Source organism: Mizuhopecten yessoensis, unplaced genomic scaffold (assembly GCF_002113885.1).
Source record: "Mizuhopecten yessoensis strain PY_sf001 unplaced genomic scaffold, ASM211388v2 scaffold715993, whole genome shotgun sequence".
Lineage (NCBI taxonomy): Eukaryota > Metazoa > Mollusca > Bivalvia > Pectinida > Pectinidae > Mizuhopecten > Mizuhopecten yessoensis.
Genome location: NW_018479894.1, coordinates 86,534 through 98,597, shown reverse-complemented (window position 1 = coordinate 98,597; position 12,064 = coordinate 86,534). Strand labels below are relative to the sequence as shown.

The 12,064-nt window shown below is 39.9% G+C and overlaps 2 protein-coding genes across 3 annotated transcripts; both read left to right on the top strand.

Annotated features, from left to right (window-relative positions):
- The first annotated feature begins 3,656 nt into the window (after positions 1–3,656).
- Positions 3,657–8,837, top strand: LOC110441493 (integumentary mucin C.1-like). 2 transcript variants are annotated; one of them, XM_021484656.1, is made up of 4 exons: positions 3,657–3,731; positions 3,972–4,078; positions 7,290–7,428; positions 7,997–8,837. In XM_021484656.1, the coding sequence occupies exons 1-4, from the start codon at positions 3,664–3,666 to the stop codon at positions 8,163–8,165; spliced, it is 483 nt and encodes a 160-aa protein (XP_021340331.1). In that variant the 5' UTR covers positions 3,657–3,663; the 3' UTR covers positions 8,166–8,837. The 2 variants fall into 2 exon arrangements, with proteins under 2 accessions (XP_021340331.1, XP_021340330.1); XM_021484655.1 differs by lacking the exon at positions 3,657–3,731 and having other exon boundaries at positions 3,810–4,078; positions 7,997–8,834.
- A 108-nt stretch (positions 8,838–8,945) lies between these two features.
- LOC110441494 lies at positions 8,946–9,815 on the top strand. The gene is made up of 2 exons (XM_021484657.1): positions 8,946–9,127; positions 9,542–9,815. The coding sequence occupies exons 1-2, from the start codon at positions 9,000–9,002 to the stop codon at positions 9,729–9,731; spliced, it is 318 nt and encodes a 105-aa protein (XP_021340332.1). The 5' UTR covers positions 8,946–8,999; the 3' UTR covers positions 9,732–9,815.
- The last annotated feature ends 2,249 nt before the right edge of the window (positions 9,816–12,064 follow it).

Sequence of the window (12,064 nt, the reverse complement as noted above, 5' to 3'; positions counted from 1 at the left end):
GAGGAAACGAATCGAATAAATATTCAAGTAAATTGGACACCTTGTGTTCCTGTAGGGTTCCGAAAAGCCTTCAAACGTAACAATATATCCGGTTGGACTGTTGCAACGTCGAAACCAAGACTACCATTATGTCTCATTGGTGAACAAATACACAACATCTGTATGAGTGTATCCTGACCTTGCCCATTTTTCTACAGACGTATCAAGCAATACATTAATACGGCACATCAGTGGCACAAGGTCGTACACTGTGTCCCGTTTGTTGCCTACGGTACGTGGTACAAACAACCACGTCATCGTGAGAGCAGGTTGGATTATTAGTGGGTCGCGTATTTGGTCTCCGTGTCATATCTCTTGGATATCACAATGGTATATACAATTGATATTCATCAAAACCTTAAACTGTTAGACAATAAAATGGTTTAGCAAATCAGACATGCTTGTATGTGATGTCCGGGGGGATCCCTCAGCATCATAAGCAGTGTTAATCGTTTACAAGACATGTTTATCATAATGGTAAATATTTTAATTAAATATACGATATGTTTGGTATTCACTGGATTACACTACTTGTGTCCAATAGCGCGTTTCTACCGTTCTAGTGACGCCAGCGCAAAGCTGTCACGTGTGTGGCCACGAAGACCTTGGCATTCCTTGTCTCGTGCGAGAAACAAGTTCGAACCACGCAATCCGGCCTTGCGCGCCTGGTCATAATTACTGTTTGACTTCAGTAGAGGGCGACAGTAATGGCAACCTACAAGTCTTCAAGAGGTACACGATTATGTTACTTACATGTCTCTTACCTACGAAAACAAGATAATGATGTTACTGACAAATGATACCGTGTGTTACCTTCAAAAGGCAGACAAATCTGTTGTTTTAATGCATATTAAATGCTTCTCTGTTGCTTACCTTTCATTATAATAATATCATTATCTAATATTGACCTAAATCTGTCATAATTAAATGTATTATCTATATGTTTAATGATACTGGTTAAAAATTTCAAAAGGCAAATTGAAATACACTTTGATTCAATGTATTTACGTCATCTGATACATGTATGTTTTATGAGCCTTGTAACCTCTGAGCCTTCTGCACGTGTGTCCTTTGTATATTTAACCTTGTAAACTCTGAGCCTTCTGCACGTGTGTCCTTCGTATATTTAACCTTGTAACCTCTGAGCCTTCTGCACGTGTGTGCTTTGTATACTTAACCTTGTAACCTCTGACCCTTCTGCACGTGTGTCCTTTGTATACTTAACCTTGTAACCTCTGACCCTTCTGCACGTGTGTCCTTTGTATACTTAACCTTGTAACCTCTGACCCTTCTGCACGTGTGTCCTTTGTATACTTCACCTTGTAACCTCTGAGCCTTCTGCACGCGTGTCCTTTGTATATTTAACCTTGTAAACTCTGAGCCTTCTGCACGTGTGTCCTTTGTATATTTAGCCTTGTAACCTCTGAGCCTTCTGCACGGGTGTCCTTTGTATATTTAACCTTGTAAACTCTGAGCCTTCTGCACGTGTGTCCTTTGTATATTTACCCTTGTAACCTCTGAGCCTTCTGCACGTGTGTCCTTTGTATATTTACCCTTGTAACCTCTGAGCCTTCTGCACGGGTGTCCTTTGTATATTTAACCTTGTAACCTCTGAGCCTTCTGCACGTGTGTGCTTTGTATACTTAACCTTGTAACCTCTGACCCTTCTGCACGTGTGTCCTTTGTATATTTAACCTTGTAAACTCTGAGCCTTCTGCACGTGTGTCCTTTGTATATTTAACGTTGTAACCTCTCAGCCTTCTGCACGTGTGTCCTTTGTATATTTACCCTTGTAACCTCTGAGCCTTCTGCACGTGTGTGCTTTGTATACTTAACCTTGTAACCTCTGACCCTTCTGCACGTGTGTCCTTTGTATATTTAACCTTGTAACCTCTGAGCCTTTTGCACATGTGTCCGTTGTATAATTAACGCGGCTAGCTACGTTCAAGTCTTTTCGCATGTAATACACGCCATGTAACTTTGTTATTTTATCCTGTGTATGTTGCATGTAATACACGCCTTGTAACTTCTGCATTTGTGTTCCTATGTATGTTGCATGTTACACTTACCTTGTAACATCTGCATTTGTGTTTGTTGTATGTGATACACACCTTGCTACCTCTGTTTTTGTCCCTGTGTTTGTTGCATACTATACGCGCCTGGTAACTTTTGAGTCTTCTTTGCCTCTGTGTGTTAAAGGTGTGTCACGGAAACTGTTTGCCGGTCTTTGTGGCTACTTCAGTCCTCCGACCAGAGCCTCTGTCTCGACTACGACGGTAACTCCGTCCTTCGGGGCACCTGTCACTACTGCTGCACGACGTCACACTGTAACACTAACATCAAGCCTGCGGGCGACTTCTACGTCGGCAAACATTGACGTCACAATACGTCCTTATAGTACGTCACATGGCCAAAGCATGTGATGTTGCAAGGTTAAAGAACATCGTTTGTTTAGAAATATTAATTTTATTTTTATTGTAATGGTTAGTATATTTTGAGAATAAATTTTATACAACATCAGAGTTAATGTCAAATGTTGTTTGTAATCATTGTCTTCAATCTATCGGAATATCACGTACTGTTTATGTAATATCTGTGTAAAACTGCTCACCATCGACATCTCTTGTACTAGTTTTGGCAAAATTTCAAAATGAGTAAGTAAACACCTCAAGTTCTTGAGGCTGTGAAGCAATACAAAAGGTACAAAAGGTTATGTAACCAACACCATGATTATCACATTCTCCCCACAATCTAAATACAGAAACAGTGCAGAGGACGCATCTACATTTAAACAAATTAAATACAAGTTTGTTTCCCTTTGAAGATACATTAATGATTAGTATCTATATTTTAAGCACTGCATTAGTTATTGAACGATATTAAACTACTTAGTTTTGTAGTTAAAAAGTATGGCTTTAATTGGATGTTACATAGTATTTCAATATATCTTTTTTGTATTCAACGATTCAGCGATTTAACCTTTTCCTTTTTAAGAGTTCTCTACATTAAAGACTAAGGCATATATATTACATCAACAGATGATATTTTTCGAAAGAAAACTCTTGCAACCGCAATCTCTTTATCGCTGCTTGAGTTTTTATCTGGAAAAAAATCAAAGACAGCTTTCAAGATATATTCGTGTGTATTTATTGGTATCATTAACTTTATCTATTTGTCAATTTAAATTTGTTAAATAAAACACAGAATCATGACATGAGGTAATATTTTCTTGAATTTCTTGTCCATATAATCAAAGCCTGCTAGAGCTTTCTCGTCAACATGTATGAGGTCAAAAACTTTTTCAATTTCTTTCAATATTGAAGCTGCCAACATGTTGATAGAAACATTTCAATATATTCCTTTCGCTTTTTTTCCATCGTTAAAACTGAACTGGACACTGGATTATTGTGATACATTACATCACATACAAATCTATCACTGTGTCCGATCAGCCAGCGTTAATGTTGATGTGAAGAATATCACAACCATACTGTTGTTCATTCCGTCCATATCCGGTGGTGAAAACAATTGTCCGTATTACCAATACATCTGAGTTGATGGAAATGATGATGAAGAGCTGATGGTTAATCGCTAGTTTACATATTGACAGTCACCACGTCACCTATGTCATCGCCTATGACGTCAACAGTAGCTTCGTCGACAGTACGTACCGCCATTACGACCTCAATAGTNTGGTGAAAACAATTGTCCGTATTACCAATACATCTGAGTTGATGGAAATGATGATGAAGAGCTGATGGTTAATCGCTAGTTTACATATTGACAGTCACCACGTCACCTATGTCATCGCCTATGACGTCAACAGTAGCTTCGTCGACAGTACGTACCGCCATTACGACCTCAATAGTAACGCCTCCAACATCAGGTACCACAACGGAGGCTGCACCGAGTACTACACTCACTCCATCTACAACGCCTCCAACATCAGGTACCACAACGGAGGCTGCACCGAGTACTACACTCACTCCATCTACAACTACTACAGTATCGCAACCGACGCCAAAACCTACACGACCCAGTAAGTATATTTGTTGTGATACACTAAAGTCTATTATTACACGACCCAGTAAGTATATTTGTTTTGATAACTAAAGTCTATTATTACACGACCCAGTAAGTATATTTGTTGTGATACACTTAAGTCGATTATTTTCTCATCCTGACCTGACTTTCTACATGCCGCTGTTAACTGTCCACATTTTTTCAATCCTTAACTTGGCTTTTTGTATTTCAATCCTTAACTTGGCTATTTGTATTTCAATCCTATTCTTGGTTATTTGTATTTTAATCCTTTATTTTGCTATATCTATTTCAATCCTTAACTTCGCATTTTGTATTTCAATCCTATAATTTGCTAAATCTATTTCAATCCTTTACTTTGCTATATCTGTTTCAATCCTGTATTTGGCGATATGTATCACTATCCTATACTTGGCTTTGTGTATTTGTGGCTGTTTTTTGTCCTATACTTGGCTTTGTGTATATGTTGCTGTTTTCTGTCCTATACTTGGCTATGTGTATATGTGGCTATTTTCTGTCCTATACTTGGCTTTGTGTATATGTGGCTGTTTTCTATCCTTTACTTGGCTTTGTGTATATGTGGCTGTTTTCTGTCCTATACTTGACTTTGTGTATATGTGGCTGTTTTCTGTTCAATACTAGGCTTTGTGGATACTTGGCTTTGTGTATATGTGGCTGTTTTCTGTCCTATACTTGACTTTGTGTATATGTGGCTGTTTTCTGTTCAATACTTGGCTTTGTGTATACTTGGCTTTGTGTATATGTGGCTGTTATCTGTCCTATACTTGGCTTTGTGTATATGTGGCTGTCTTCTGTCCTATACTTGGCTTTGTGTATATGTGGCTGTTTTCTGTCCTATACTTGGCTTTGTGTATATGTGGCTGTTTTCTGTCCTATACTTGGCTTTGTGTATATGTGGCTGTTTTCTGTCCTATACTTGGCTTTGTGTATATGTGGCTGTTTTCTGTCCTATACTTGGCTTTGTGTATATGTGGCTGTTTTCTGTCCTATACTTGGCTTTGTGTATATGTGGCTGTTTTCTGTCCTATACTTGGCTTTGTGTATATGTGGCTGTTTTCTGTCCTATACTTGGCTTTGTGTATATGTGGCTGTTTTCTGTCCTATACTTGGCTTTGTGTATATGTGGCTGTTTTCTGTCCTATACTTGGCTTTGTGTATATGTGGCTGTTTTCTGTCCTATACTTGGCTTTGTGTATATGTGGCTGTTTTCTGTCCTATACTTGGCTTTGTGTATATGTGGCTGTTTTCTGTCCTATACTTGGCTTTGTGTATATGTGGCTGTTTTCTGTCCTATACTTGGCTTTGTGTATATGTGGCTGTTTTCTGTCCTATACTTGGCTTTGTGTATATGTGGCTGTTTTCTGTCCTATACTTGGCTTTGTGTATATGTGGCTGTTTTCTGTCCTATACTTGGCTTTGTGTATATGTGGCTGTTTTCTGTCCTATACTTGGCTTTGTGTATATGTGGCTGTTTTCTGTCCTATACTTGGCTTTGTGTATATGTGGCTGTTTTCTGTCCTATACTTGGCTTTGTGTATATGTGGCTGTTTTCTGTCCTATACTTGGCTTTGTGTATATGTGGCTGTTTTCTGTCCTATACTTGGCTTTGTGTATATGTGGCTGTTTTCTGTCCTATACTTGGCTTTGTGTATATGTGGCTGTTTTCTGTCCTATACTTGGCTTTGTGTATATGTGGCTGTTTTCTGTCCTATACTTGGCTTTGTGTATATGTGGCTGTTTTCTGTCCTATACTTGGCTTTGTGTATATGTGGCTGTTTTCTGTCCTATACTTGGCTTTGTGTATATGTGGCTGTTTTCTGTCCTATACTTGGCTTTGTGTATATGTGGCTGTTTTCTGTCCTATACTTGGCTTTGTGTATATGTGGCTGTTTTCTGTCCTATACTTGGCTTTGTGTATATGTGGCTGTTTTCTGTCCTATACTTGGCTTTGTGTATATGTGGCTGTTTTCTGTCCTATACTTGGCTTTGTGTATATGTGGCTGTTTTCTGTCCTATACTTGGCTTTGTGTATATGTGGCTGTTTTCTGTCCTATACTTGGCTTTGTGTATATGTGGCTGTTTTCTGTCCTATACTTGGCTTTGTGTATATGTGGCTGTTTTCTGTCCTATACTTGGCTTTGTGTATATGTGGCTGTTTTCTGTCCTATACTTGGCTTTGTGTATATGTGGCTGTTTTCTGTCCTATACTTGGCTTTGTGTATATGTGGCTGTTTTCTGTCCTATACTTGGCTTTGTGTATATGTGGCTGTTTTCTGTCCTATACTTGGCTTTGTGTATATGTGGCTGTTTTCTGTCCTATACTTGGCTTTGTGTATATGTGGCTGTTTTCTGTCCTATACTTGGCTTTGTGTATATGTGGCTGTTTTCTGTCCTATACTTGGCTTTGTGTATATGTGGCTGTTTTCTGTCCTATACTTGGCTTTGTGTATATGTGGCTGTTTTCTGTCCTATACTTGGCTTTGTGTATATGTGGCTGTTTTCTGTCCTATACTTGGCTTTGTGTATATGTGGCTGTTTTCTGTCCTATACTTGGCTTTGTGTATATGTGGCTGTTTTCTGTCCTATACTTGGCTTTGTGTATATGTGGCTGTTTTCTGTCCTATACTTGGCTTTGTGTATACTTGGCTTTGTGTATATGTGGCTGTTTTCTGTCCTATACTTGGCTTTGTGTATACTTGGCTTTGTGTATGTGTGGCCTTTTTCTGTCCTATACTTGGCTTTGTGTGCATGTGGCTGTTTTCTGTCCTATACTTGGCTTTGTGTATATGTGGCTGTTTTCTGTCCTATACTTGGCTTTGTGAATATGTGACTGTTTTCTGTCCTATTCTTGGCTTTGTGTATATGTGGCTGTTTCGTGTCCTATACTTGGCTTTGTGTATATGTGGCTGTTTTCTGTCCTTTGCTTGGCTTTGTGCATATGTGGCTGTTTCGTGTCCTATACTTGGCTTTGTGTATTTGTGGCTGTTTTCTGTCCTATAGCTGGCTTTGTGTATATGTGGCTGTTTTCTGTCCTATACTTGGCTTTTTGTATATGTGGCTGTTTTTGTCCTATACTTGGCTTTGTGTATATGTGGCTGTTTTCTGTCCTATACTTGGCTTTGTGTATAAGTGTCTGTTTTCTGTCCTATTCTTGGCTCTGTGTATATGTGGCTGTTTTCTGTCCCCAGCGTCGTGTAACCTGTGTAATGGACCCCCGTTTATCTGTGAGGATAGATACATAGCTCACCAGTGTCAAAGTGTAGACCAGCAGTTCTGTGTGACGACCATCCACAACAACGATGACGGCACTCGGTCCGTATTCAGGAGGTCAGTTGTTTTATGTAATCCCCTTTCTTTACTTTCTGATAATGTTTCAGACTTAACCGTTGTCAAAGATACTACATCAGCTCAGACAGAAATGTCGTGCTCTATTTTCATTAAAGCTTGGATACTACGTAACTATAAAGCATAACATAATAAACGACCAAGAAGATCGTATTCAATGTGACAAAACTAAATAATCTTTAAAATCTCAAATTTCAAAGATGGTCTCGAGCTTAGCTCTTATGGTGTAAGAAAGTAATAAATAACAAGTAAATATTAAGATTGGAAGTGCGATTTTCTTATGTTCATGTGGAATGAATGGGGGCTATTTACATCATCTTTACATTAGTGACCGTAGTGTGAATAAAGGAAAATCCCGACTTCATTGAATATAGTTATTTATTCCATGTATTTGTAGCGATACTGCCGAAAACTGTGCTTTTAAAATAGCAATGTATATTTGCAAAAATATTCCAGATAGATTCCCGATTCATGCCAAGCTAGGCAATTAATTTTGACAAATAGAAATTTGTATCTACAATATATTATCATAGTGTACTTGTTTTCGCAGTTGTGCTACAGAAACAGATTGCCGAGGAGCGAACAGGTCGTCTGATGACAGAAGATGTAGGGACTACGACCCAAGTAACCTGTATCTGGACGACTTCCGGTGCTCGTGGTGCTGTAACACAGCACTCTGTAACACGGGGACTGTCCCTTCTGACCTGTACTCGCCCTAACTTTGACTAGACAGGGACCGCTTCTTACAACGTTAACTCGCTCTCGACGTCGGCATCCCTAGATCTACAGCTCCAACAAAACAATCTTTGGGACAAATGTTCTCGTCCTAAACTTCGACTACAACTATCAACATGCTCTACAGCTGCTAAAAAATTGCTTTACATATAGTTTTGACAGGAGTCTAACAGAGGCGACAACATCAAATATATCTCTGTACAAAGTTACAGTATACAATTGTTTCATGGCTATTTGGGGAACAGTCAAAACTATCATCCCGAGGTAGGGGGAAGCCCTGGGGAACTGTTTGCCTGAGGCCGCTAGCCAGAAACAGTCAAAAATGACTAATTATAATTTATATAGACTATTGGGTAATAATACTGATTACTCTGTCAATATCGACTGTCTTTTGTGATACTGTTACTCACCAAAGTCATGTTGTCTTCAGTTACATCACAACACACACCAAACTGCCTTGATGGTACAACAGGCACTTTAATTCAGAAATATTACCGACGTATACAACACACAACTTTTCATAAGATTTCTTTGTTTAACAATCTTTAAGTAATAAAACATATCCAAATCAACATGCGATTTGTTTTTCTTCAATTCACAAAAATGTGTGGACTTCCCTTTCATGCCATCTGATTAGCGGACGTGACGTCGACTATTAGATGTTCATTTACTTATTTCACAGAAACCTATTGTGACAATTCACGTATGATAACTATCTCTATGAATTAAAAAAAAAATGGGTTTGACAAGATAACATACATGTATATCCCTCTGGGTGGTAATTACTCATTATTGTGTTGTCTTACCCAGCATCCCAGATGTGTATCACGTGCACCGGAACTGCGTGTAATGGAAACCTCAGTCCCTCGCACTGTCCGCTCGGTAAGGACTACTGCATGAGTTCTATCGTAGACAGCGCTGATGGTTCTAGGAATCAGACAAGAAGGTAAGAAGCTTCAGTGTATACAGATTTTTCAATCCAATTTTTTGTGTGACGAGTAAGTAGGTACAACAATAGATTATGTACTCTAAGGGGTATTCAACCTAGACTATAGTTTATACAGGGATAGTCAATAGAGTATGTACTGTACGGGGTATTCACCCTAGACTATACAGGGATTGTCAATACATTATGTACTGTACGAGGCAGTCATCATACACTTTACAGGGATTGTCAATACATTATGTACTGTACGAGGTATTCATCATACACTTTACAGGAATAGTCAATACAATATGTTCTGTACGAGGTAGTCATTATGAACTTTACAGGGACTGTCAATAGATTATGTGCAATACGGAGTTTCAGATGAAATTAGAGCGAACGTCTTACATAAGTTACTGTTTATATTTTTTGAAGTTGTGTGACGGAGGGAGAGTGTTACAGCCGGTGGATAGGAAACACACTGACCTCTCCAGAGTGTATGAGTTTGATAATATCCGGAAGTGGACCTAGCGGCCAGAATCTGACATGTGACTACTGTTGTACCCGCAGTGGTTGTAACAGTGTCCAGTTCCCGTCAGCGAACACCTTATACCACCAGATTTAATGGCGTGTCTCAAACAAACACTTAATACCTCACTTTAATGTCTATCTTCATAAATGAGAGAAAAACGTTAATAAAATAATGTACTTTCTGTTTATGTGTTATTATTATTATTAACAATACCTGATAATAAAACAAGCTACAAGTATATCCTACCTATATGGGTGGTTGGGTGGTGGAAGAGACAGTGGGTAGCGCTCACGTCGTTCACCAAGACGGCCGGAGTACGACATACCGATCGGACATGAAAAAGTACTTGGCCCGACCATGTGGGTTTTCTCCGGGTGCTCAAGTCTCCTTCCAAATTAAGATTCCTTTCCATCCAAGCCAATGAGGGTAATTGATAAACTTGATTCGTGATTGTTCTAAAATTAATCAATTTTAAGTTTTACACAAAGCAAAATATACCACATCGTCATAGTGTTAATAAAACCGTAGTTTGAACTTAAAATCGATTAAAATAGAAAACATGAAACACAGGAAAGATTTACATTGAGACTCTCAAAAAACTGGGAAAATAAGACAAAGGGTTCCGAAAGGGTTAGCATCGTCTGCTTCATCGACGTTAACCAAGTAAAGTCACCTCCTAACACTGAGAACCGCCCGGCACACGAACGATTACAATAAAAACATCGACCTTCATATCACAAAATGGCAACCAATAAGCTTTTCCATATTTTTAGTGGTAAACACTACCACAGATGAAGTAAGATGACCTTAGAACAACACCACCTTCAGCATGTTCTAGCTCCGCGTCCCCATACAAGTAAAATGACATTAGAACAACTCCCCCTTCAGCAGGTTCTAGCTCCGCGTCCCCATACAAGTAAGATGACGTTAGAACAACTCCTCCTTCAGCATGTTCTGGCTCCGCGTCCCCATAAAAGTAAGATGACCTTAGAACAGCTCCTCATTAACCATGTTCTAGCTCCGCGTCCCCATACAAGTAAAATGACATTAGAACAACTCCCCCTTCAGCAGGTTCTAGCTCCGCGTCCCCATACAAGCAAGATGACCTTAGAACAACACCTCATTCAGCATGTTCTAGCTCCGCGTCCCCATACATGTAAGATGGCCATAGAACAGCTCCTCTGTCATCATGTTTTAGCTCCGCGTCTCCATTCAAGTAAGATAACCTTTTTAGTGGTAAACACTACCACAGATGAAGTAAGATGACCTTAGAACAACACCTCCTTCAGCATGTTCTAGCTCCGCGTCTCCATTCAAGTAAGATAACCTTTTTAGTGGTAAACACTACCACAGATGAAGTACGATGACCTTAGAACAACACCACCTTCAGCATGTTCTAGCTCCGCGTCCCCGTACAAGAAGGATGACCTCAGAACAACTCCTCCTGCAGCATGTTCTAGCTCCGTGTCCCAATACCAGTAAGATGACCTTAGAACAACTCCTCCTTCAACATGTTCTAGCTCCGCGTCCCCATACAAGTAAAATGACATTAGAACAACTCCCCCTTCAGCAGGTTCTAGCTCCGCGTCCCCATACAAGTAAGATGGCCATAGAACAGCTCCTCTGTCAGCATGTTTTAGCTCCGCGTCTCCATTCAAGTAAGATAACCTTTTTAGTGGTAAACACTACCACAGATGAAGTAAGATGACCTTAGAACAACACCTCCTTCAGCATGTTCTAGCTCCGCGTCTCCATTCAAGTAAGATGACCTTATAACAAGTACTCTGTCATCATGTTCTAGCTCCGCGTCCCCATACAAGTAAAATGACATTAGAACAACTCCCCCTTCAGCAGGTTCTAGCTCCGCGTCCCCATACAAGTAAGATGACCTTAGAACCACTCATCCTTCAGGATGTTCTAGCTCTGCGTCCCCATACAAGAAGGTTGACCTTAGAACAACTCCTCCTTCAGCATGTTCTAGCTCCGCGTCCCCATACAAGTAAGATGACCTTAAATCAGCTCCTCCTTCAGCATGTTCTGGCTCCGCGTCCCCATACAAGTAAGATGACCTTCGAACAGCTCCTCTGTCATCATGTTCTAGCTCCGCGTCCCCATACAAGTAAGATGACGTCAGAACAACTCCTCCTTCAGCATGTTCTAGCTCCGCGTCCTCATACAAGTAAGATGACCTTAGAACAGCTCCTCTGTCATCATGTTCTACCTCCGTGTCCCCATACAAGTAAGATGACCTAAAAACAGCTCCTCCTTCAACATGTTCTAGCTCCGCGTCCCCGTACATGTAAGATGACCTTAGAACAACTCCTCCTTCAGCATGTTCTAGCTCCGCGTCCCCATACAAGAAAGATGACCTTAGAACAACTCCTCCTTCAGCATGTTCTAGCTCCGCGTCCCGTTACAAGTAAGAT

What these genes read in the sequence shown, in the direction of transcription:
- LOC110441494 (XM_021484657.1), top strand. Translation starts at nt 9,000, where the DNA reads ATGTGTATCACGTGCACCGGAACTGCGTGTAATGGAAACCTCAGTCCC. An exon ending in TCTAGGAATCAGACAAGAAG is followed by an intron (nt 9,128 to 9,541) that starts GTAAGAAGCTTC and finishes TATTTTTTGAAG; the next exon opens with TTGTGTGACGGAGGGAGAGT.
- LOC110441493 (XM_021484655.1), top strand. Translation starts at nt 3,841, where the DNA reads ATGTCATCGCCTATGACGTCAACAGTAGCTTCGTCGACAGTACGTACC. An exon ending in GCCAAAACCTACACGACCCA is followed by an intron (nt 4,079 to 7,289) that starts GTAAGTATATTT and finishes TTCTGTCCCCAG; the next exon opens with CGTCGTGTAACCTGTGTAAT. An exon ending in ACTCGGTCCGTATTCAGGAG is followed by an intron (nt 7,429 to 7,996) that starts GTCAGTTGTTTT and finishes TTGTTTTCGCAG; the next exon opens with TTGTGCTACAGAAACAGATT.